This window comes from Lepidochelys kempii, chromosome 24, assembly GCF_965140285.1.
Source record: "Lepidochelys kempii isolate rLepKem1 chromosome 24, rLepKem1.hap1, whole genome shotgun sequence".
Taxonomy (NCBI): domain Eukaryota; kingdom Metazoa; phylum Chordata; order Testudines; family Cheloniidae; genus Lepidochelys; species Lepidochelys kempii.
The window spans coordinates 2,010,891-2,037,318 of record NC_136403.1 but is presented as its reverse complement, the minus strand read 5'-3'; the positions used below and the strand labels follow the sequence as shown (position 1 = coordinate 2,037,318).

The 26,428-nt window shown below is 49.6% G+C and overlaps 1 protein-coding gene across 1 annotated transcript; it reads right to left on the bottom strand.

Annotated features, from left to right (window-relative positions):
* Positions 1-5,067: 5,067 nt before the first annotated feature.
* Positions 5,068-11,936, bottom strand: LOC140902722 (peptidoglycan recognition protein 3). Its single transcript, XM_073323098.2, has 5 exons — positions 11,791-11,936; positions 8,992-9,089; positions 8,329-8,539; positions 7,184-7,302; positions 5,068-6,505 (listed from the first exon to the last, which is right to left on the bottom strand). The coding sequence occupies exons 2-5, from the start codon at positions 9,038-9,040 to the stop codon at positions 6,327-6,329; spliced, it is 558 nt and encodes a 185-aa protein (XP_073179199.1). The 5' UTR covers positions 9,041-9,089; positions 11,791-11,936; the 3' UTR covers positions 5,068-6,326.
* Between the last annotated feature and the right edge of the window lie 14,492 nt (positions 11,937-26,428).

The following is a 26,428-nucleotide window of genomic DNA, read 5'->3' as shown; positions in this document are numbered from 1 at the left end:
GCAACTGAAAAGTTTCAATTTTGTTTTGAAATTGACTGTTTATACTGGTTTTCCCTTTTTAAAAAAAAATCTATAAACTAAAATTTCAGAAGGAAAAGACATTTCCAACTGAAAAGTTGATTTTTTTTATTTAAAAAAGGTCAAAACAAGATACTCAATAAGTTCAATTTTTTTTCAAAATGTTTTCATATCAGGAGATTCATCAAAACCACCCCCTTTCCCGCAAACAGGGGACGAACTGACATTTTTGTCAGAAATTGTATCCGAGAAACCTTTCTGGAAAAAGTGTCGTCAGAAAGTTCCCCACCAATTCTATCTCAGGCCCTTCCCACTTTGCATCAATGCTGGGGCTGCAGGGGGGTCCCTTAACCCACACAGAATCGGCCAGTCCTGCCAGGCTGTCAGACCAGACCCTATCTTCTTCTCTGAAGCAGCCAGCAGTACTGATGGCATTTGAGGAGCACCCCCCTCACCCATCACAGGCCCAGAGAGCGGGATGCCCAGCTCCGTTCATGGCTTGATATTTCATGTGCCTGTTGCCTCTGCATTATGCAATGCCGCAGAAGAAAAGGCAGGGTATGACTCAGCCAACGTGAGTGAAGCTTAAACATTCTGCATGCAAGGCTGCAGCCCATGTTGCTCTTCCAACACTTATACTTTGTTGTCCTTTGATCTTTATCTCCCCTCACCAGCGCTTCCACTGGGGTTAAAAGGCATCTAATTCCCTTAGTATCTTCAAACCACTCGCACGGGTTTAACTAATCCCCTCTCACAACATCCCGGTCAGGAAGGTATTATTTTCCCCATTTTACAGGCTGGGAAACTGAGGCACTGAGAGGTGAAGTGACTTACTCAAGGCAGCACAATCAGTAGGTGTCAGAGCTAGAAAACAAACTCAGGAGTCCTGCCAAGTAGCCCTAGGCTCTGTGCACTCGACCTGGCTGTCCCCTCTGCTCAAAAAAGAAGCAGCTGCGAGTTACACAGGAAATTAGAAGCTTGTTTCAAGAGAGAGAAGCCCAGAGAGACTTACCCAGGTCACCAGTACACACCAGCCAAGAGCAGCAGACAGAAACGGCAACAGCAGCTCCGTTTGTGCAAACACAGTGCAGCTTCCCTTCCCGAGTAGGAGGAAGGTGATTTTTTCTCCTGGCCAAACCTGCTCTCCAGCTGCATCTCTCTGAATTGCTACACTTCGCGACGGCGCCCTCCCTCCTGATTAGACGTGGGGCAAGGTGTTTCAGATAGCACGTGGGGCAAAGGGGTTAAGGACGGTGTGTAGTGGGAGAGAAGCTAGTGATCTGAGATGTTTTGTGGATTAAGCTAAACCAGAAAAAGGCACTTTATTCTGCACTGAAAGTGTTGAGGTGGGGAGCTGTTCCAGAAAAGCTATTGTGCTTTAAATTGACATCCTCCCTTAATCCATCTTAGCTTCCTTCTGTAGAAAAGCCCTTGGGCTCAAAGGGTGAAATTCCTCCTAGTACATACACACCGTTCTGATGCATAATTTAAATACCCCTTAATCCCATAGGGACTTCAGTGGTGCTGTGACATTGTTCTGGCCCTCAGCACAAGGGCGAATGATGTCTTCTTTGAACTGGGGTGTTCTTTTGCCCGTTGGTTCCCTAAGCCAGGGGTCCTTAACCTTTTTCTTGCTGAGCGCCCCCCCCACCCCCACCCCCACCCATACACACTATAAAAACTCCACGGCCCAGTTGTCCCACAACTGTTTTTCTGCATCTAAAAGCCAGGGCCGGTGTTAAGGGGTAGTAAGCAGGGTAATTGCCCAGGACCCCACACCATAGGGCAGTGGTGGGCAACCTGCGGCCCACATGTGGCCCATCAGGGTAATCCACTGGCAGGCCGCCAGACAGTTTGTTTACATTTGCACGGCCACCTGCAGCTCCCAATGACCGCCGTTCGCCGTGCAAATATGAACAGACTGGCGGCCCGCCAGCAGATTACCCTGATGGCGCGGGCCGCAGGTTGCCCACCACTGCCATAGCAGGTACCACAAAGCTAAGCTGCTCAGGGCTTAGCTTCAGTCCCAGGTGGTGGGGCTCGGGGCCCCGGGCTGCAGTCCCATGGTTTTCTCCCCTGGGCCCTAGCAAGTCTAATGCCAGCCACATTAAAACCTGTTCACAGCCCCTCAGGGGGCCCTGGACCCCTGGTTGAGAACCACTACCCTAAGAGACCGAAATCCAGCATATGTTCAGACTTCCATCTGAAGCTCACAATGTTCTTCTACATTAACCACAGAACGAGTAACAGCAGGCACACTCGTGGGCAGGCAGCGTCACCAACCCTTGCAGTCTTATTCCAAGCTCTTTGGGGTTTTACCTGCAGTCCCACTGTGACACAGAAACCCTCTGGCAAAGGGACCCCTCTCACCTCAGACCTGGCACACACGTTCCACCAAACACACGCCTTGCAGGACAGCGAGTAACAGTGAGGTGTTGCCAGAAAGTGCGTAACTTGTTCATAATCATTCCGAGATGTTGGCATGGGTAACATTGAAGGCAGAATGCAGCTACATTGGTAGTGCGCTTTCTGGACTTGGAGTAAAAAAGAAATGATTAATCACCTGGCCCATCCGGGCAAGGCGGACTTGTCGCCTCGTCCTGTCTGCCTGGTGATGCACTGTAAGACAGAATTGTTTAGCCTTGCGCAAGACTGACCCTTTGAATGGGAGACAATCAGAGACATCCACAAACAGCTGAAAGCACTTAAAGTTGAAAAAGAAACTTGACAAGAAGACAGGGGTTCGACCTCTCTGTGATCAGAGACAAACGGTTGTTTTCAGTGTAATAGGTGTCAGGAAGGGCCCTGCCAGGGCTGCGTCCACTCACTGGCAAACCCCCTGGAGGAGCAGAGGGTGGTTCGTGTACGCGTGGACCCTGGCTTTTCTGAAATCAGCCACAAAAGACTGAACTTTCGGGGGGAAATCTTCTTTGGTAGCTGGGAAAGGCAACTGCTGATAAACATGGAGGCGGGCGGGTGTGCATCTTTATGTTTTCTTTCGTACTGTAACCATGTGTGTCTGCCACTCTCTCTCAGTTCTGGTTATAGCCTTATTCTGACTTTAATAAACCTCCTCTTGGTTTATTAGAAGTGCTCACAAGGGCTGTGTGTTTTACGGAGCGGGGGTTTAAGGTAAAAACTGGCAAACTGGGGGACAGTTTGGGGGCAGAGAAGTTGGAATTTCTGTGAGTAGCCAGAGTCAGGGGCCGGATATCGCAGGGGAAGGACTCAAGGGACGCGGGGACTGGGATGCAGCTTTTGTTAACCTCCAAGGTGAAGTGCGGGCTGGCCGAGCCCCCAGGAGAGGGCTGGAGCTGACAGTCACCACAGGAAAAACTCCCTCTTGCTGGAGCAGGGGTAACAAAGTGACTCAGAGGCACAGAACGGTCACACCCACTTCCTGGAGTCAAGTAATGACAAAAGAATCTCAGCTTTTAATTTGTTTAAAAAGTAAGCTTCCCGTCTTCACGGCTGCAGAGCACAACTGGAACCTATGGCTCAAGAACTGGAAAATGACTATAAATCACCCAAGATTTTATTACTCGTTCTTAAATCTCGCGATTTATTAAGCCAATCTTGAGATTGTTTTAGAGCCCGACTCATGATTTTTGACCACAGGGGGTTGGCAGTGCTGGTCACACCTGTGCAGGCAGGTCCGCGCCGATTTGCTCTTTGCTTGTAGGCACAAGCTTTTAGTGCCGCTGTCACACCAAAATTAAACTTACTAAGCCGTCGAACCTGGAGCTGGGTGAATCATGGGACTTTCGGTTTGTTGACCGACTAATCCAATGTGGCTGGTGGCTTCATTTTTAATTTTATTTTTTCTTATTATTATTATATTTGTTCATAGTTTCATGGAATTTAAGGCCAGATCATCTTAGGGTGACCAGATGTCCCGTTTTTATAGGGACAGTCCCGTATTTTGGGACCTTTTCTTTTATAGGCACCTATTACCCCCCACCCCCCGTCCTGTTTTTTCACAGTTGCTGTCTGGTCACCCTAAGTCTTGCCCTCCTGTATATCACAGACTGTTCTATTTCACCCAGGTACCCACTATTACACCCAAATTTCAGGTGGCTCAACACACCACTGGAGGTTTTTAAGACCAGGTTGGACAAGCCCCTGCCAGGCATGGTCTAGGTTGACTTGGCCCTGCCTCAGTGCAGGGGCTGGATTTGATGACTTTGCAAGGTTCCATCCAGCCCTGCATTGCTATAATTTCAGACCCCAGGAAATTAAACTGTGGGCCCCACAGGCAGAGAACAGGAGAGACCACGGTTCCTGCAATGCCCAAAACCCCTGCAATGGCAGGGAACCGATTAGGTGAGAAAATGTTGGCCGGGAGGGACGGCACTACTCCAGATCTTGGACGTGTTTCCGTCTGGGCGGTTGGTTTACTGTGGACACAGGCAGGCTTTTTGCAAACTTCAGATCCAGGTTTGGATTCCACCCCCTCCTCCCTCTCTCCTCGCCGCCCCACCAGAATTCAGGCGTGTTTCATTGGAGCTGAAGAATTCATCCAGGGAGCAGAGACATGGTCAGGCATTGACGGGGATGGACTTCTGGAGGCCGGTGATGACAAGAGGCTGCTGACTTCAGCAGCAACGTTGGGGGCCAGCAGGACGAGGAGACACGGATTAGCTTCAGACCCAAATACGGGAGAACCTCTGAGTTCCGAACACCTCAGGCATGGAGCTTGTTCATCACTCTGAACAAAACCTTCTGGCTGCTCTTTCAAAAGTTTGCAACTGAACATTGACTTAAAACAGCTTTGAAAATTTGCGATGCAGAAGATGCTTTTAAAATGCTGCTTTCCCTTACTTTTTTAGTAGCTTATCGTTTAACTCAGCCCTGTCCTGTATTTGCTTTTTTTTTTTTTTTCCTTCTGTCTCTGCTGCTGCCTGATTGCGTCCTTCCAGTTCCAACTGAGGTGTGTGGTTGACTGGTCAGTTCGTAACTCTGAGGTTCGTTCTACTGTGAAACCTTTGCAGGGGAGTAAGGCTAAAGCAGGCGCTGCCGGAGCAGAAAATTGGAGCTACACAAGCTGAGCACGTGGTTCAAACACAGACTCTGTCCCTTTATTTACAATTCTTTATAGACTTGGCTCTGGGCTCCCTTTCGAGGGCTGCAAGTATATTGTACCTGCCCCATCCCAGACAGAGCACACAAAGACCTCAGCTCAGCAATGCTTCCATCCCTGAGTCCACACTTCTAGCCCAGTGGATCTGATAAGAAAATGCACAGCGCTGAATTTCAGTGGAATCTAGAGATTAGAGGAGGGGGCGGGGCTGATAGTCAGGACTCCTGGGTTCTACTCCTAGATCTGGAAGGAAAGTGCAGACTAGGGGTTAGAGAACAGACGGGGAGTTAGGACTCCCTGGTTCTATTCTTGCCTCTTTCATTTGTTTGCTGTGTAATCTTAAGAAAGTCAGTGACCCTGAGTTTACTTCTCTGTAAAGTAGACCTACATCCCAGCAAGCGTGTAGGATTAATTAACCGTTCACAAATTTCTGTGAGCTCATCAGCTGAGGTGTAAAGCAAGAGGAGCTTGTCTGTCACATGTTTTTTCCTGGCTAGCCCGCGTCCTTAATTACGCCAAGTTTGTTTTGCTGATTTCTCAGCTTTGTAATTAAACAGACGAGGAAAGCTGGAAACACTCAGTGCCTGATCCTGCATCACCACTGGTCTTCAGGCCACAGGGTTTAAGTGAGCCTTAAATGAGTCATAAACCCTCTGCCCAGGACTGAATTTCACCCAAATATAATAAAAAATATTATTGCTATGGGCCACATTCTCCCCTGCAGCAAGATATGCCTGGTGCAAGGTGGAGAGGACAGTCAGGAGCCAGTTATCTCCCTTGAATTCTCATGCTGCCCCAGACCCAGCCTTGACATAAATTAAAGCAGTCTAGGGGCTGCTCTAATTAACCACAGCTGGCTATGGTCTCTAAGGGCCAGATTTTTTAAAGTATTTAGGTACCTAGGAGAATTTTCAAAAGCAACAAGGTGCCTAAAACCCATTGAAATCATGGGGTGTAGGTGTTTGGGCAATCGGCACAAGAATTTGCTCTGTTGGTCTGAGTCCAGCTCAGAATTTCAACAGGGGAATTCTCAACTGGCTAGATGCAGCCAGATTGCTTCCCCCGTGCATTGCCCAGCAGACAGAACTGGGGCTGAGAATCCAACCTGCAACATTTAGGAGTCAAAATATATCTCTCTATATACTAAGCACATGAGCAGAGCCGGCTCCCTTGGCCAGCATCCTCGGCTTTCAAGAGCCGCACGCGTCATTCACCAGGCTGGTGGCGCTCAGTGTTTATAATGCGGCCACTTCTTGAGGGTTTTACGGATGTGCTGCCCAGGAGAAAGGGTGTTGCTGACGTCCCCGTGGGCCATGAGGAGGTAATTAGAAGACAAGTAGCCATTCTCAACGGCGAAGTGGAGCAGGTGCTTCAAAGCTTTCCAGGCCGCAGCGTTGGGAGACCTTCCTGAAAGAGACCAGGAAGGGATTTGGCTCAGAGAACCTGCCCGGCTTCACCTCCTGGGGGCTGACATGGGACAGGCCCCATGAATCAATGTAACTTTTTCGGAGCAGGTGCTCAGGAGAGAGATGGGGAGGATGGACTGTGGAGACCTGGGCGAGGCTGTAGCGCGTCCCCTTGGGTTCATAAGGAGTGTAATCACCCAGCCAGCTCGTCCATCCCACCCCCCACAAGCGATTCAGAGGGCTATGCACGGGTCATGGGGAGGAGGTCTGGAACGCAGGACAGGTGCCAGACTAATGGAAAGGACCAAGTAAGCAGACATCCTGGGAGCCTTTAAGAAAGCTGCCCCCACGCCAGCGATGTCCTGACCCTTTTGGCTTGTGACTGCACATGAGCTGGGCTTAAGCTCTTTGTGTTTGTACAGCACCTAGCACCATGGGTAGAGGTCACTTCTCATGCGTTAGGCCTGATGCTGTCTCCCAGCATGGGGCTGAACTTGACCTATGGCTCGGAAATCTCAGATCAAAAGCTCTACGCCCTGTATCAATTCCTATTGAATTGTAAAATGCCCAGATCAATTGAACAAAATCTCCACAGCCACTGGGAGCATCCAACTTCTGGAGTGACCCTATTTCCAAGTCTCTGAGCCATGGGAAAACGGTAGCCAAGAAAGACGCTTACCTGTAAAGTCTCCTATAAAGGCAATGCCTAGAGAGATATCGTTGAAACCATAAGTGTGAGCACCTTCTGAATGCCAGCCTCTGCCTTCATACACCTTTCCATCCTCACCAATCAGGAAGCTGCAGGGATGGGAAAGGAAATGTTTCTAATCCAAAATTTGCCATCCATACGAGGCTGAGGTTTTCACCTTAAGGCTGCCTAGAGATCCAGACATCTAATTGCCATTCATTTTAACCAGAATTCTACCTTTATACCTCCACCCATCACCCTGCTATCATTAGTATCCAAAGAGCAAAAACAGCTTTGGAGGATCGCAGCTTAAAGCCACAGCAAAGGCAGATTTGCAGGTTAGGATCTGAAAAGCAGAACTGGGCAAAAGTTTCTGAACAAGTTTCTGAACATTCTATGAAGAGAAACATAATTTTTTTTTGTAACGTCACCAAAATATTTTCATAGAAATGCGTGGGGATTTTCTACCCACCCTAGAGTTGCTTGGAATTTTGTTGTCGATTGATGTATTTTGATATTATTTTAAAATTCTGAAATGTCAATAAAAATACTTTTTTTGGAAAATTCCCACTAATTTGTTTGTTTGTTTGTTTGCATTCACCAGCTCTGCAAGTGAAACATTCATTTTCTTTGCAAGTGTTTTCTGGGTGCGGGGGGTGGGGGGTGGATCTTTATTCTTGAGGGTAGATCCAATGCTTTTTTTAAATAACAAAAACACTAAATGAGTTGAATCATTTGTTATAGAGTCATGCTGATTAGTTAAAAAAAATACGACCAACATTTCCAAAGTTGGGAGCTCACAGTAGCTTATTTATCTGCCTAAACATGGATTTTGGTGCCTAATTCTAGGGTTCCACATTTGAAAACATTGGCCTACATTATCCAGATTTCTCATGCTTTTTCCTCATCTCTTGACCAGAATCAGCTTGAATGAAAAGCTAAAGCTACTGCATAAAGCTGGTTATGTGCATTAGCTACAAGACTGAGCATGTGCTAATCGGTGCTATCTTAGACCCTGACCCTGCAAAGGTTTGACGTATGTGCATGCCTTCATGCACGTGAGTAACGGCTTGATGCGAGTGCCCATGCCCGCGTTTCTGCTGGATCAGGCCAAAGAATGTGCTCTTGCCTCTTACTTGTAGGCAATGTTGCACCAGCCCTTGTTGTTCATGTGGTAATGCTGGATATTCGTCATCTGCTGGTTGCATTCCGCACGCGTTTTGCAGCTGCCGCCGGCCGTGTGGAGCACAATGACGTATCCAGGCTGCACTGACTTGAGAGGCGATGAGCAGTTGGCGGGTCGGCCGCCCCACTTGCCTGGGGTGACAATGTGAAGGCAGAAATACCCTGGAGGGAGAGAGAGAAAGATGAACCAAAGGGATGCAGCCGCCATCAGCCTCTGTGCCGGCAGCGCTCTCTGAACATCTCGGATGTCCCCATGCTCCTTTGCTCCCTCCAATTCCCTGACATAAAACCCCGCTGTAAGTAACCGACATTTCAGTGACTGTCACTTCCAAAGTGTTTAAGACACCCCTACTATCCTTCCTAACTGCTACATTCTGGGCAGCTTCTCCTTTGTATAACTTTGTGCCACGTACCAGGCTTAACAGAGCTGCATTACTATTCCTGCTTTAGGTTAGGAGAAACTGAGGGCAGTGAAGTGACTTGGTCTCGGTCAAACACCGAGAAACTGGTAGAGACAAGTACAGAACCCACTTCTGCTGGCTCCAACCCCAACACTCTGCCTGCCCATGCCAAGTAACGGAAAGCATTGTAAGTAAGATAAACCCCAGACTCACCCCACGAGACAGCACACAGAGCACAGAGGAATGCAGCCAGCCTGAACATCCTGTGAGGCCTTCAGTTAAAATCTCCAAGCAAGAAGCATGACAGTGACCTGGAAACAAATCTGCACTTTACACCAGGAGAAAAAAATTTCTAGGGCTTCAAGAAGCAACATTAATGCAGGGAAAGAAACTGACAAACGATGAAGTCCAAAACACAGAGCCACATTGTTGGTGGCGTGGCTGGATGGACATCAGTGAAGTTACACCAGGGATGGATTTTCCCCCTCTTGTGTTTCGCCCCTGATTGTAACCTAGAATTCGGGTGTGCACGGACAGCCAGCTCAAGGCCCAGGCTTCACTTCCACCCTCAAAACAGGGCTTGAGTGATGCATGGACCATCTGCCAGTGGGAGAATTCCCCCCACCCCCGAGTTCTCAAGCCGATGCAAGTGAGATTATAGCTAGTGAAAATAATGCTGATGTTTGTGATTTGCTGTATGGACCAGAGGTACCTATGGGCATCCAAAGACATAAGACATGACAAACATTAATGGCAACAGGACCTAGGTATATTCCTAGGGCTAGAGAAGAAAACAACTCTATCAACCCAACAGCCTTCCTGTGGTTAAACAACCAACCCACATGCCCACCTCCATCAGGGTAGGATTTCCCCCCTCGTGTGTTTCAGTCTGGCTTGGCAGGATGCTAAGAATGCACCAGGACATAGTTTGGAATGCTAGTTATTAATGGTATTATGGTAGCACCCAAAGGCTCCAGCTGTCATCAGGAACCTTCTGTACTAGGAGCTGGTCAAACTCATAGGAAAACCCAGTCCCTGCCCTTGGGCCCTGCTTTATAAAGGTATTTAGGGGTTCTCAGCTCCGCGTTGCGACACCTCCCTGACTTCGGAGCCTCTGCCTCACTTTCAACAGCCAGTCAAAAACATTAGAAGAACAATTTGGGGAACATTTGCAAAATGTCAACGTTGTTTGTGTTCAGCAGGATTCGGAGTAGATTCATTTTCTATTTTGGGGGCAACATTTTTCATGGCACTGTGAAGCAAATTGTTACTGAAATGTACCCAAAACCTGGCTTCTGATCAATAAACATTCCTAAAGCAATTCTGACTTGTGAAAATGTTCACAACAAAAGAGAAACTTTCAATAGTCTCGACCGCTTGAAAACAGCTCTAATCACAGCCATAGAAATAAACCCTTGGCAAGGAGCCTGTGCGATCAGCTTTCGTGAATGTGACCAGGAGTTCTGCAAAGTTTAGAGGGCCAGTTTTCGGAGAGGACAGATGCCAGAGCTGATGGCTGTCCTCTCCGATGGGGATCTCGATATGGAATTACACTGTTGAAACAAATGCACAATTTCGTTAGTACCTGTGGAGGGGAAAGGGCGGATTCTCTAATCTGACTTCAAGTTTTCTCTCTCTCTCTCTCTAAGTATCAGGTTGAGCTGCATGTTTGGAATCAGGGCAGCGCCTAACCCCACAAACCCAACTTCCCGATTCTCTGGCTCATCCTCCCAACCCTGCCTTAGTTCATTCCTTCTTGCTGGTGACTCAGGCACTCCCCACCCACTCTAGGCCCTTATTGGGCCATTGTTACATGGCATGGCAGCACCCTGCTACTTGTAATGCGTTTATCCTCCCCACCCTGTTGCGAGGGGGGGCCGGGCTCTCAGCTCCATTGCCCAGAAGAGGAAGTGAGGCCCAGAAAGACTAAGTGACTTGCCCCGGGTCAGGCAGGAAATCTGTGCCAGAGCAGGGAGCTGGACTAGGGTCTCCTGAGTCCTAGGCTTCCCCTCTTACCATTGCACCCTCCTTCCTAGCCAGTCAGCACCACACCAGCTCCATAGGGATTGAACCGGTGAGCTCCAGAACTAAAGGCAGGAGCTAAGGTTTCCTAGCTGCTAGGGTTGTAAGAGAGGCCTGTCCTCCATGGATCAGACCTGGAGGGCCGGGCCCTGGAATGAGTGTCAATTTTTAAACAAAAAGTCATTTTGAATCAGCAAAGTGGAAATTTTCATTTTGAAAATGCCAGAACAAAACATCTCAGCAACTTTGACACTTTTCTTTTCAACCCTTTTTCTGGTCAGGAGATCCAGGGAAACCGCCCCTGATTGGAAACAGCTTCTGTGTCGACCAATCGGCATTTTGTCACCCCCAAAAAAGATTGTTGAAAAATTCTGGCCCAGTTCTACCCCTTGGTTCAAACACCAGGTCCAGTCCTCCAGAGCAGAGTTCTCACCTCGAGACCCAGCCAGCAGTCGGACGCTTACAGGGCGTGAGCCTGTATTCTGGGGCGTTTGCAACACCCCAGATAAAATCCTGCATCCCAGAGTAAATAGGCAGCCAGAGGAGTCTGCAGCGGGGAGATGACCCTGACTCCTACGGGCTCAAGTCCCCAGAAAAGTTGGGCCTCCCCCATGTTCTTCAACCACTTTCTGACTCTCAGCAAGGTAGACAGAAGACTCGGTAACTGGTGCAAATGTAACCAGCTGTACTTAGGCGGACAGCAGGGAATGAGCCCTTGTGACCTACAGAGTTCAAAGCATGAGATACTGCAGCTTTGGCGAAAGGGTTAGCAACCGCTGGCTCTTACATGAACCGGCCACTAGAGGGGACAGAGCCCTCCCTCTGGCGTGAGTTATTACACGGATATACCACACAAGGTGCAGTCTGAACGGCTCTATCCCTTGTGACAGCAACCCTGAGGCCTGCTTGAGCCAGGACAGAAAGGGTGGGGTGGAAATGCCAAAGCAAAACAAAGAGCAAGGGAACAGCAAAAAAGCTTCTAGTGTTTACCTGGGTCTGGCTCGAACTCCCTGAGTCTTCATTCTGCAGGCACAGAGGGATGTGTCTCTTTTTATTGGCTGTGGACATGAGGGAGAAAAGAGATGTTGAAACAGCACTGGAAGGAAAAAGTCCCTTGGCCAGGAAACGGTGCGTTGTGATTCAAGAGAGGAGGGTGAGAGCCGGGACGTGCACACGGCTGGAAACACCGGCTTTGGCGTGGGCGTGGACCATGATGTCATGGAACGGAGCTCAGACGGGGGTTTTCTGGCTGGAACAGAAACAATTAAATGCCATTCAGTGCAAGGAGCTATATTTATCCTTGAAAAAACAGGGGGTATTTGGGAAGGGTTTAATCAGCTTATAACAGAAAAATTCCTCCTTCAAAAAGAGGAAGAAAATGTCTGTTATTTTGCCTGCTTGTTAAAGGCATTAATGAGGGGTGTAACAAAATACCGGGAGATTCAGTAGGCATCAGGAAACAAAGAAATTATAATCGTCTATGAATCTTCATCGGTCTTTTAGTGCAATGGATCTTTAGAAACACTCCCAGATACAGTCACTTTTACCCAACTGCACTTTCAAAGATTTCAGATGCTTTGGCACAATTCATCCATTTTGGCCAAGATAACGCCACCAAGTGGGGGCTCAGACCTTTCCCATCGCTTCCCCCTTCCGGGGAATCCCCATTTTACAGGTTTGCAGGAATACGGTCACAAATCTAGCTCTAGCTCTGAGCTGGGTTGAGACGGGTGGCCCAGACATGGCAGGAGAGGGAGGAAGCTTTAAGCCGCCCCCTGATCACACCCGCTCAGCCCCAGGCCAGTCCCTTGGTACAGAACACAGCAGTCTGAGGGCTGCTCTAAACTGCACTCACTGCCCACTAACGCAGCCAGAGATCACTGAGGTGCAGGGGTGCCCTGGCCACACACCCCTTTCCTCAACACCAGCAGCTAGGAAGGGCTTAACACAGGTGACACCGTGAGAGTTAGCACCCGAGGGTTCCTGGATGCAGGGCAACTCCTCCTCTGGCTGGACCTGGCCCTTCCTGCTCAAGAACAGAGAGGGCTCCATTGGGCTAGGGTGACCAGGCATCCCGAGATGATAGGGACCATCCCAATATTAGGGGGTTTGTCTTACATAGGACCCTATTTCCCCCTCCCCCGTCCCAATTTTTCACGCTTGCTCTCTGGTCACCCTACATTGGGCTCTCGTGTAAGGGAGGCCAAAAGGGCTCAGGAGAAGACCTCTGGGCCCTGATCAAAGGACCTACACAAGAGAGGAGCTTTAATGTTTCCCTTGTAAGTCACACTGCGCTGAGCACATCCGGCCCCGTGTCAAAGCTATTAACAGAGGCCCTCTGAGAAGCACCGCCCCGCTGTATCTTACCACCAGGCGGCAGCAGAAACTTACAGAAAGTTGCCTTCTGCTAGGGGCTGCCACCACCCACCCCCGGGGTCTGTCCTGTGTCAGTCACCTCCCGTTCATGCTACAATACTGGGAAATGAGCCTGGACTCTGAGTCAGGGCTGGGGCCCAGCCTGAAACAGCAGCTGTGTTTCCAGTCATGTTTTCCCCACTTGCATTCATGTTCTTTTCAGTGGCAACTAGATAATGCATTAAAAGCAGCACTTCACATAGTAATAATAAAGGCAGAATGGGGAGAAAGAGAGAGGACAGATAGATAGATAGATAGATAGATAGAGGGGGTGTCTGGGGATAGATAGATAGATAGATCAGGGGCCAGCACCTGCACCCAGTGACACTGGTGTCACTCCAGAGTCACTCTGCTTAAGTCAGTGGGGTTATTCTGGATTTACAATGATGTAAATGAGAGTAGAATTTGGCCCTTTGCCTGCACTGGGGATGTAGCAGGCCTGATTTGAACCCGTGTAAGTGAGATGAGACTCAAGCTGTGAAAGGCCATGCTTTGCACCCTTTTCTACCCCATTTCACCCCTTGAAGGGACCGCACAGAACCACATGAGGAGCTTCCGGCCCAGTTCTGCCCAGGGCTGAGCACACTGCGGGACTTGAAGGCACTCAGCACCCTGCAGGATTGGGCCCTCCGTTGCCCTAGGCAGGGTGAGGTGATGGCGGGTCTGACTCTCTGTAGCCCAGCACCTCGTGCAGTCATTTGCACCCATGGAAAGCGGGAGTGAAACCTTATCAGGCAGTGGTGAAGTGGGCCTGGGATCTCTGCGATTTATTGACCTGATCCAAACACCACTGAAGGTTGGGAAAAATCTGAATCCATGTTTGCATCCAAGCTCCGCAGCCCTTGACTGGCAACCAAGGCTTTGACACCCATGCAAGCCAGGGCACCGTTATTAGCCCCATTTTATAGGTGGGGAAACTGAGGCAGGGAGCCATTAAAGCGACTTGCTCAGCAGCAGCACAGAAAACCAGAGCCAGCTGTAGAAACCAGACATTCTGAGGCCCAGATCTGTGACCTTAACCAAAGAACCGCCCTTCCCTCCACAGCTGTGCAGTCCCATAGCATGGAGTGAAGGAGGGGAGCGCCTTCCTGACCCTACCTGGATCTCTGTTCATGCCCTGAAGCATGAGGGCTGGTGACCCATATTTTTTTATTCTAGCAGATGCTGGTCTCATGATTCTGGTGAACATTGGATCCATTTCCGAATGGGGCGAGGCAACATTCCTCGACAGTCCCCTGTGGCAATGAACTTCACAGGATAATTGCGCAGTGTGTAAAAGACTCATCTCCTGGTGTCTATTTTTGTCATCTGCTAATTTCATCAGCTTCTCGCTAAGGGACGTGTGTTGTTCTGTTGCCACTTAGGCCGGGTGGGGCCCTGAGCCCTTTTCTACTCTGCACCGAAGGAAGCAAGAACAGTGACAAGACATTACTAGGGCCTGATTCTCAGTTACACCCCCTGTAAGTCACTGCGGCAGGAAAAAGGAGCCTTAAAGTGGCTGGAAGCTCCCTTGTGCAGGGGGCCTCAGCAGCCCACCCTGCTCACTGCCGCTGGTGTGGGGATGGGATCAGGGCTGTGGCCGGAGAGTGCCGCACTACGGTTACTCCCTGTTTCCACGGCTCACAGGGGCCTGTGAGAACCAGAGCACAAATTAGAACCACCTTGAGGCTGCTCTAACTGACCCCAGGAGCCAGGCAGTGCCTTGGGCTAAAACTAATCCCCCCCGCCCCCAGTGGCTGGAACCAGGTAGCAGATTTGGGTCCCTGGAGCGCTATGCACCTCAGATCGGAAGCCCCGAAGTGGCCAGACCAGTGACGGTGATGGGGTAGAGGCTACATGAAGAGGAGTTTGGGATGGGCTGAAATCTGAATGTTACCTCAGGAGATGGATGCATGCAGCTGGCCGGCCTTTCCCCTGGCACTCGTCAGCCCCTGGGCTCCAGGTGTCCCCGCAGGGCCAGGTGCTCCTCTGACACCTGTGCACCTCCTTTGACTCCCGTGAAGTTTATTCATCTTATGCCATGTCGGACAGTGTCAAAAGCCTGACAGAAATCTACGTCTACAGTTTCCCCCCATCCACTAGGCCCGTCGCCCTGTCAAAGGAGCAAACGTGGGTTGGCGCGGGATGATTTGTTCCTGAGAAATCCACGCTGCCTGCTCCTTGGCACCCTTTGAGCCACGAGAGGCTCACAAGCGGATTGTTTAATACCCTTGTTTAATAATGTTCCTAAGTGCCGGCACAGTCCACGATATGCTTCCCTGGAAGGCTCCTTCTGTTTCTAGCACGGTATTTGCCACTCCTCATTGCAACACTCATGCGTCCCAGAACATGCTCGCTCTCTCACTCTCTCGCTTCCAGGAGCTTGGATAAGCCAGCCTGATCACTGCAAGATTGGGCCCTCTGGGCATGTGTGTTTTGAAGGATTCTTAAGGCCAGGGGGGAAATCATAGAATCACAGGGCTAGAAGGGACCACAAGGGTCATCGAGTCTAAACCCCTACCAGCAGAGCTCCAGAGACATCCGTGGGGCTACATTTATTTATACCAGCTGAGGATCAGGCCCCCTCGATTCCCAACCCGGAGGAACTATCCGTTCCAACCTCCTGCAGAAGAGAAGCCACAGAACTGACCCAGGGATTCTGACATGGAGCTTGATCATTTGTAGTTGAACGAGAGGGTGCATGTAAATCTAATGGTGTGTGCATCCTCTGGGGAGGGCCCCAATATGACCCTGATGCCCCTCCCCCATTCTCCCTTGTCCTCCCCCCCAACACACACATACCCCTACCTACCTTATCTGGTGCGTGGTCTTCCCCCACCCCCCAGTACTGAGGTATCTTCTTCCAGGGGCCAACCAAGCATCGGAGATGACCCCATGGCCACCATCCAAAAGGGGGATTCTAGCACCAGAGGAGGTGAAGGTAACAGGCCGGTATGCTATGCTCTGCTCCTGCTCAAAGAATTAACCCCCCCCCGGGCCTGCTGAAGTGAAGCAGAGCTGTAAGGGAGGGCACATGGCTGGGGTAGGGAAGGGAAAGGTTCCAAAGCATGGAGCATTTTGTTGCTTCTCTGAACCTAATCTGTAGAGGCCTGACTTTTCGGAGGCGCTCAGCACCCGGCAGTCGGAGCAGTGGGTGCCCAGCACCTATGAAATCCAGGCCCAAAGCTTTAGAGGTGCTCCCTACAAGCGGTCTAGCCTGGAGGAGTTCTGGGTCCCCACCACCCTGAGGAGTAATCGTCCACCTTTGCAGACTGGTGCGGGTCGGCGTCACGTGACCTCTACCCCGCCATACACGGTCACACGGACTGGTAGCTCCATTGCCTTGTTGTTTTCAAGGTGCAAAGTCGACTGTGTGCCGTTACAGAATCGTCGCCATGTGCGGCTGGGAGGGACCTCGAGAGGTTTGCTAGTCTGGCCCCCGGCACTGAGGCAGGGCCAAGTAAACTTACACCAGCCCTGACAGGGGATTGTCCAACCCATCCTGAAAAACCTCCAGTGATGGGCATTCGGCCCCTTGGTCACGTATTCCAGCGCTTAGCTATCCTTACGCTAGTGTGAGTGGATTTTGCTGCGCATCGACCCTGCACTTCAGACTTGACAACATAAAGGCACTGGCATGCCAGCCAAAGCCCATGCTAAAGGCGGGGGGTGGTCTTGTGGGTAAGGTGTTGGCCTGGGACTATGGACACCGGGTTCTATTCCCAGACCTGCCACGGCAAATCACTCAATCTCGCTGTGCCTCAGTTTCCTGTGAAATGGAGCTAATGCTTCCCAGCCCCCTGGGGAGGTTGTGAGGCTAGGTTCATTAAGGACTGTGAGGGCGCAGCGAGTCTGAGGCAGATGGAGCTCCATAAGCAATTAAACGAAGCTGGCCTGCAGTCCTGGAAAGATTCACCTTTGCACAACCCATGTCTAATTTGGGAAGCAGTTATTTCAAACCAGTCATGCAGCGTTCCTCACCCTTCTAGATTCGGCAGGCCCCTCCTTGCCCCTCCTGGGTCCTGGGCCCCAGCGAGGAATGCTGCGCCACCAGAACGTGGATGCTAGGGTTTTAATGAGACCTCTTGTTTGGACAGCCCCCAGGGGAACAGTGCAGGAGACATAATCCCTGTACACACTGCCCAGTGCCCCAGCAGCGCTGGGAACACCCCTCTGACCCAGCCCGGGAGATAAGGGGCTGAAACGGGCTGCAAACCTCAGAGCGAGTTACACTGAGCAAAGGGTGCAGGACCAAGCCCCTCCCATGGCATCTCCCCCCTCCCCTTGGCACAGCTCCTCTGCCCTCTCACCCCCGCAGACACAAATGCTGCCCACTCCCAACCTCCCCGAATGAGGCGGGGCGGAAAGACTGTCCAGCCCAGGAAGTGAATGCCCCTGGTGCCCAGCTGGCCTTGAACTGCACTGGGGTCAGTCTATCCCCACCTTGCCTTTCCTGGGTTGGGAGCGGGATCCGGGATGGAGAACCACTGATCTAGCCCCAGGAGCAGCTCTGATTCAGTGGGGCCCCGCCTGCCTGTGATGGGTCAGGAGGCGGCGTGATTGTCTCTTTCCTCAGCATGTCGGTCTAACAGCTCGGGACGACGCAACGCAGCTCCATCGCCGGGCATCCCCTAGGGATGCAACGGTCTAGTTCCATCAGCAAACGTCCGATTGCATCAGCCTCCAGAAACTTCTCCTTTCTGGTTGCTCCCCAGTCCACACCGTGGGGGAAGAGCCTTGTCGGGCCAGGGCAGGAGAAGGCGCTGGATGCCCCAACTGCAGGGCCTCGGTGGTGTATAGGCCTCACGCTGTCCTCTCTGCCCCACGTGAGGGGGCAGAAATGCCTCACGCCAGGCCCAGGATTTGCCAAAGGGTTCATCACCATAGAGGCTGAGCTCTTTGGAAACCCTGACCCCCCAGTGGGCTTCTCTTCGCAGTGTTCACTTGAGTGTTGCCCCTCACCTGACTCCCATCCACACCCCAACATGGCTTCACTCCAGCGCCTTGAACCTGAGCTGGCCGACCCGGCAGGGGGAGCAGGCTGCAGCTAACCCCACTGCAAAGCCAGAGCCGACGATGCTCAGAGACATGATAGGAAACCTCTTGCCCCCCCGCATCAATCCAAAGCAGGGAAGCCACCTGGCCCTCCCCCAGGTGCTATGCCCACTTGAGCTGATGTGTCAAAGACCAGACATGCTGCTTGGCTGGCAGCAGGTGGATCTTCTTAAGAGCCATGCAGCAGGGCAGGATAAAAACTCAGCTCTGTTTGCTTCCTAAACAGGGGAGTGGCTTTGCTTTACCAGGGCTTTGCTGAGAGCAGCTTTTCCCATCCCATCCCATCCCTGCAGGGTATGCAACTGGGCTTGTGGTATTTAAGGTTTTGACTGGGATTAATAAAAGCCAGGCAATTCACATTACTGAGAAGGGTATTTAGGTAGCTCTTCTCTGAAGCAGGCTAAGCCATTGCACTGCCAGGAGCTGGAAAGCAGCTGTTATCTCACTAACCACTGAGCTCCAGTGGCTTTTTCTCTTTTGCTGCAAAGCAGAGATTCTTAGGGGAGCCTAGTTCAGGTTTGACTATTCCCAGAATAAAAGATCAAAGAAGGTTGGTTTTTTACTCTCTAGACCTGCAGAAGAAAAGAGCACTGGACAGCCACAAGCACAAACAGCTAGCAGATGAAAGGGTGACAGTGATTTCCAAGCATGAGAGTCGGGCACCACCTAAACTCAGGAGTGAAGCTAACCCCAAGCTCACGGAGAGCAGCACACACGTCTGTGCCTGCAGCCAGTGCTGCAGCCGGCTGTGGTTAGGTGGAGATAGCAGTTACTCCAGGCTGACGGATGGAGGTGGTGATATTTTGCCCTGTTGGCATTCTTTGTGGTATGCTTGATTTGGGGTAATCTCTCCTACTCAAGGTGAAGCTAGGTCCATCATATACAACCTAAACATAATCACGATATAGGCTGCTCATAGCAAATTCTTTCTACCAGGGCTGGGATTTTCCACATTAAAAGAAAAGGCACAAACTTTCCACCCAGCCAACCTTTCAGGTTAGATTAAGGGCACAAGGAAGCGATAAAGAGCAAAGGTAACATCTCCATGCAAGAGCATGAAATGGGTGGGTCTGCAGGAGGCTGCGCTGAACTGAACCCCAGGTGCTGTCTGTCTCTGCGGAGCCCTCTGAGATTTAAAGGCGCAGGCCCTAGGGAAATAAAAGCACATCACGTTACGTAGCTAAACATACACATTGCATGGTAAGCACGGCCAGAGCTCACATTCAGAGTTTGGGCCTGAATGAGAAGTCTGCAGCATTCTGGCTATTGCCAAAGAAATGGACATGCCATGGGTCCCGTTAGCCACAGGATTCCTGCCTCTAGTGAGGGTTTTATCTTGCACTTCAGTCTTCTGCTGCCCCAAAGCACCGTCAATGACATTGCTGTGGAGGGGGAACAGAGATGTGGAGAATTTGTCCTTGTTCCTGTCCCTTTCATCTTGGTGCCCTTAAAATAAGCAACTACCTTTTGACGTACCGACAGAATTACGCCGCAGGAGGGCAATGCATTTTGTCAAAACTTTTTTTCCTGACCATGCGTGGCTGCCACGCAGGGGTGTTTTGAGGGTGTGCAATACGAGTGCAACTCTTCTTAGAACAGGAATTAAATCGTGGGAGCCCTTCTCGAGTTCTCTGAACTAGTGACTTGTCGGCGGAGACAGGCGAGGGAAATGAGGGTTGAAACAAGCAAGGCCCCATCCTCAGCTACTGCAAACCACGAAATTCCACTGAAGTCAATGGGCCCCCATCCATGTGCATCAGCTGAGAACCTGGCCCAGAGCCTGGATTACTGCCCTATGCTGCAGCAAGAGGTCTGCTCCCACTCGATGGCATGTGGGGATGAGGGTGACTTTACAGCCTGGTTTCTGCAGGGACACCTAACTCACAGGCAAGTGACCTGACCAGAGTTTGGCTCTTTGGGTGCAGAGAGCCAGTTTCAAGACTCATGCACCTCACCGGTACTTAAGTGGTGCACATGTTATCTGCACAGGGGGCATTGCACCACTGGGTGGAAGTTTCACAGGAACCTGTGGGATTTAGGTGTCCAAACCCCATTAATTCTGTTAGGCTCCTTTGAAAATCCCAGTCAGAATGACATAGACCCCCTATTCTGCAAAGACTTAATTTATGCAGCTGCTTAACTCAAAGCAGGTGAGTAGATCTATTGAGTTCAGTGGGCCTGCACCTGTGTCTAAACCTTTGCAGGATCTCAGTCTCTGCCTTGCAGGTGAGCTGCTGAGTTTATATCATATGCTATTAATTAAATTAACTCCTCTGAGCTTATTTTTATTCTGAAATCATGCAGACACTCAAAGCAGGGTCCTGAGTGGGGTAAAGCCATTCAAATCTTTCCAAAGTGAAATAAAGAGCTGGCCTTATTGTTCTTCAGATGCGGTTTAGAAAGCAATGGAAGCTGAGAACAAAAGCCCCAGAATGTTACAGGATTCTTTCAAATCCCGACCATGCTGGAATTTGCCTCAAAGGCTGCAAGCAATCACATCCAGCTCTCGGTAAGGATAATCACATCCAGCCTACCTCGAATGTCAAAACCCACTCTGCAGAAAGCTGGAGCCAACCTGTTTCACAAGAGTGAGGTTAGCAAGTGGCCGTTTTATGGCAATCTGAGACTTTGCTTCAGAGTTGTTGCTTCTGCTACATTTCTGGCAAGTTTCTTAACAGGAATTGTCAGAAAGCTGGTCAGTTGCAGCATCTCGCTCAGCCTTGGGAAATTGTAACCGTTCTGAGCTTTTTAAATGCCAAAGATTTGCATGGTCGTGGCCAGAATATATTTCTAAAGGGGAGAGCTAACCGAGAGAGGTCCTTTCATGGATCCATAGCTACACCTGTAGCACCTACGCATTTCCAGCCAGGTATTTTAAAAACCAGCAAGTGATTTGGGATGCCTATTCTCTAGGACCTGATTTTTAGGGGGCTGAGCACCTGTAGCTCCCGCTGACTTCAGTTAGAACTGGAGGAACGCAGGCCCAGGCCTAATGTCTCGCTTTGGGATCCGAAAACTGGATGCACCCAAAATCAGCATCTAGAAAATGCCGGACCACTGGGTCCATCTAGCCCAATATCCTGTCTTTGTCAGTGGCCAGCACCAGTTGCTTCAGGGAAAGGTGCAAGAAATGTTGCAGTAATGGGTTAACCTACCCCTAGGGAAGTTTTCTTCCTGACCCCATTATTTAGAAGTTGGTTTATGCTCTGAAGCATGAGGGTGTGTTTCCCTTTCAATGCTCTTGCTTACTTTTTATCCCTTACTGTTATAACACTGAATATTCTCATTATCCAGATAACAGTCCAATCCTTTTTGGAATTCCCCCAACAGTGACCACTGTGATAAGGGAATTTTCCACCCTTTGGAGGGCTGAGAGTGCTATATCCATGGAATGCACACATTGTGGTACAGACTAATATGTGTGTATTTGAATGGGGAGTTTTGCTTAATACCAGATGATGGGACATGGATCAATGAAACCTAAAGACCTTTACCTCTAATAGGCAACTCACTTTAACAGCGTGCCTGTGATTTCTCCTTCTGTTTTCATCTTGTTTTAAAGACTAGCCTCTACTAAGGGAACAATATTTTTGTTAGTTCCACAGGTGAATGCTTAAGACAACTGCAACATTCTTCTATCCCCGGGCTGCACTGTAAAGAGTATGGGCCAGATCCTCAGCCAGTGTAAATCAGTGCTGCTACACAGATGTCAGTAGAGTTAGGATGAAGGACTATGTCGATATACATAAGTTCTTTGGGGAAGGGAGAATGTTTCTGTATCTATTTGTGAAATTCTCAATGAGGCCTGGATCTTGATTTGGTACTTCCAGAATGGTTCATTGTCAAATGAGGAGGACATATCAAGGGAGGCCCCTTGTCAATATCCTCATTAATGACTTGGATGATGGTGTGGAGAGTATACTTATATATCTGTAGATGACATGAAGCTGGGAGGCGTTGCAAGCACTTTGGGGGACAGGGTTAGAATTCAAAACAATCCTGCTAAATTGGAGAATTGGTCTGACGTGAATAAAAATAAGTGTGAAATACTTCACTTAGGAAGGAAAAATCAAATGCACCGATTCCAAATGGGGGAGAACCGTCTAGGCAGCAGTACTGCAGAAAAGGATCTGGGGGATTATGGTGAATCGCAAACTGGATATGAGTCAACAGTACGGTGCTATTGCAAAAAAGACAAATGCCACGCTGGGCTGTGTTAACAAGAGTGTCATAAGACCCAGGAGCTAATTGTTGTGCTTTGCTCACCACTGGTGAGGCCTCAGCTGGTGCTGTGTCTAGTCGGGGGCACCACAGTTGAAGAAAGACATGAACAAACTGGAAAGTCCAGACGTGAGCAACGAAACTGTGTCAGAGGTCTAGAAAACATGACCTATGAGGAAAGGCCAAAAGAGGGGGCACGCCTAGACCAGAGAAGAGGAGCTTGAGGTGGTCATGATAACACGCTTCCAGTATATAAACGGTTGTTTTCAAGAGGCCAGTGAGGGTAGGACAAGAAGAAATCAGCTTAATTTTCAGCAAGAGTAATGCAGGTTAGATGTTAGGAAAAACTTTTCAACAGTAAGGTTAGCTAAGCACCGGAACAGGGAACCTCGGGAGGTCGTGAAATCCCCATCCCTGGAAGTTTTTAAGAACAAGTTAGCTAAACACCTGTCAGGCATGGTCTAGGGTATATTTAATCCTGCCTCGGCATGGGAGGATGGACTAGGTGACCTCTTGAGGTCCCTTCCAGCGCTACATTTCTATGGTTTGATGATTCAATAATGCAAATAACAATCATAGTAATTAATAGTCTTTAATCCTAATAAAGACAGCAGGACTTGCCACTATGGAGTTATGTGTTCCCACAAAACTTTTTTCACCTGTTTCTTTTTTTAATGGTTTCCCTTTAGCGTTTTATTACATTAAAATGAAGAACATCAGAATGGCCAGACTGGGTCAGATCAATTGTCCAGCTGGCCCAGTATCCAGTCTGCTGTCAGTGGCTAGTTCCAGATGCTTCAGAAGGAATGAACAGAACAGGGCAATTTTGATTGATCCGTCCCTTGTTGTCAAGTTCCAGCTTCTGACACTCAGAGGTTTAGGGACACCCGGTGCTTAGGGTTGCGTCCCTGACTATCTTGGCTAATAACCGTTGATGGATCTATCTTCCATGAACTTATCTACTTCTCTTTTGAACCTTGTTATACTTTTTGGCCTTTACAACATCCCCTGGCAATGAGTTCCACAGGTTGACAGGTCCATAGTAATGATCTCAAGTTACAGTGGGGGAGATTTAGGTTGGATATTAGGAAAAACTTTTTCACTAGGAAGGTGGTGAAGCACTGGAATGGGTTACCTAGGGAGCTGGTGGAATCTCCTTCCTTAGAGGTTTTTAAGGTCAGGCTTGACAAAGCCCTGGCTGGGATAATTTAGTTGGGGATTGGTCCTGCTTTGAGGAGGGGGTTGGACTAGTTGCTTCCTGAGGTCCCTTCCAACTCTGATATTCTGTGATTCTATGATTGACTGTGGGTTGTGTGAAGAAATGCTTCTTTTTGTTTGCTTTAAACCTGCTGCCTATTAATTTCATTGGGTGACCCCTAATTTGTGAAGGGGTGAATAACACTTCCTTACTCATGTTCTCCACCCCAGTCATGATATCATAATCCTCTCTCATATCCCCCCTTAGGCATCTCTTTTCTAAGGTGAACAGTCCCAGTCTTTCTCACCTCCCTTCGTATGGAAGCTGTTCCGTACCCCTGGTCATTTTTGTTGCCCTTCTCTGTACCTTTTCCAATTCTAACATAGCTTTTTTGAGAGGGGGCGACCAGAACTGCAGGCAGTATTCAAGGTCTGGACATCCCATGGATTCAGATAGTGGCATTATGATATTTTCTGTTTTATTATTTATCCCTTTCCTATTGATTCCTAACATTCTGTTCGCTTTTGGGACTGGAGGCAGTTCTTGGATGGAAGGCACTGGGCTGAGGGTCAGGAGATCTGAGTTCAATCCTAGCTCCGCTGCAGACGCCAAGTGGGACCTCAGGCAAGTCAATTGACCTCTCTGTGCCTCAGTTCCCCATCAGGACAAAGGAGATAATAGTCCGTCCTTTGTCTGTCTTGTGTTATTAGAGTGTGAGTTCTCTGGGGCAGGGACTGTCTCGTACTACAGGTCGATAGAGTGAGTGCCCAGCAGCATGAATTGTAGCTAGAGCGTTTAGGGCCAGATCCAGAAAGGTATTTAGGCTCCTGATTTCTGAGCCTTAGGCGCCAGCATAATAAACAGTAATCATGTAATTAAAGCACTTGTCTAATGAATTTGTGTGCCGCTACCACGGGAAGCGTGGGCAGCCCCGTATGTCAGCAGCGTTGCTCTCCGGGCAGATGAAATGGCTGTTGATCAATCGCATATTCAGAGCAAACCAGGCGCTGATTTGAGCTGGGGCCGTCACTGTTTGTTAGTGACGTGGCGGGGGAGCCGCCGTTCCTTAGGCAGCCCCAGTGTGGCTGAGAGGAGAATGAGTCCTGAGTTTCTGGGGCTGTTGCTGGTATTACGAAGCTGCTGCTGGAGCCTAATGCTCTGTGTGAATGCAACGGCCTCCAGCATGGGGTGTTTGGGGAAGCCTGTGTGAAATTCACTCCTAGGCAGAGAGCAAACACGAGGGCTGTGCGCCCTCTTACCCCTCGGGGTGAATTTCACTCACAGTGAATTATAAAGAGGCCTCCGAGCCCTTTCCATCTCCAGTTCCCCTTCTGTCTCCATGGACAATAGCCAGGAATCACTCCGCCTACCCCTGCAGTGCAGCCGCCCCCGAGGTCAAACGCACCCGCTGCTCACCGCCGCAGAAATGTTACCCGCAGGATTAGGACAGGAAGCAAAGGCGAATAATGTACCCCAGCAAAAGTGCAGGGGACTTTTTAGACAGGCAGTAACTACACACTGGCCACTGACTATGACACTTGGGCTTTCTGGGATATGTTGCTATGGAGTCAATTAAACCTGTGTAACACGTATTGCCAGTAGCCACAATGTAATTTTGGTCTGCCGTGGGACCGGAGGAATGGGCAAGCACTCCACATCCAGGCAACAGAGGGAGACCCCAGAGCTGCCCTTTCTGTTTGCTGCCGTCCGTAGGGCGAGCGTGTCCCAAGAAATCCACACTGAGTATAAACCTTAACCATCTTGACCACTTCCCCCCAGACAAAGGGCTACTGCACAGACTCGGTATGGTGGGGAGAGGGACTGCTGGCAGAGTGGAGTGGGTTCCCAGCCATTCAGCAGGGATTAAGACCTAAATAGCTAAGGTTTGCCCAGGGAGATTCCTTTTCATGGGTGCAAGTTTTCCCCATTATTACACCTTAGCCTGCAGATATTTTGCTTATTACATTTCTCATTGTGGGTATACTCTGTGTGGATCCTCGCCCCTTGAAGTCAATGGAGTTCAGTGGGGCCAGAATTTCACTGTATGCCATTAGATTCTTGGTTTGGATACATTACACACCTTGTCCATTCTTATACCTTGCAATGGACATGTGCGATGGTTTCCACGTGTTATTCCCCATCATGGACATGCTGTGTATGTTTTGCCCACGATATTCCTTTTCATAGATGTACATAGGACAGATCCTCAGCTGAAATCAGTGAAGCTAGGACATTTTACAGCAGCTGGGATCTGCCCTTATATGTTTTGCCCATTATATTCCTTTGCATAGACACACATTTTGTCCATTGCTACACCTTGTCATGGATATATTATATGTTTTGATTATTATATATTTTGCCATTGATACAGGAGATGTTCTGCCCATGGACCCCTGGTGGTGGATATCTGAGTGACCACCTTGTATGAGATGTAGGATGAAAACGGGATCCATCTGAATATGTTTCATTATCTTACGTCTTTTGTTGAAATGCACCTCTTTCTTCACGCACTCTGTCTTCTACAGACAGATAGATGCACCCCCCCCACCCCCGCCCCCAAATGTCTCTCGGTTTCCTCTGCTTCCGGGATTTTGAAAGCAGAAACTCCCTCCCCCACCCCAGAAAGCACAAGACCCAACATGCTGGACCAGAGTATTTTAGAAAAACAGAATAACTCTGAGAGCCCTGCCAGGGGGCACCAGCTGGCACATGGTGCCAGCCTCCCAGGCAAACACAAATCAAAGGCAAACAAACTCTGAG

Bases quoted from the DNA above. Each gene is read 5' to 3' on its own strand.
- LOC140902722 (XM_073323098.2), bottom strand. From the start codon at position 9,040: ATGTTCAGGCTGGCTGCATTCCTCTGTGCTCTGTGTGCTGTCTCGTGG. The intron at 8,540-8,991 runs GTGAGTCTGGGG...CTCTCCCTCCAG, and splicing joins TCTGTGTGCTGTCTCGTGGG to GGTATTTCTGCCTTCACATT. The intron at 6,506-7,183 runs GTAAGCGTCTTT...GGTCTCTTTCAG, and splicing joins CTTTATAGGAGACTTTACAG to GAAGGTCTCCCAACGCTGCG.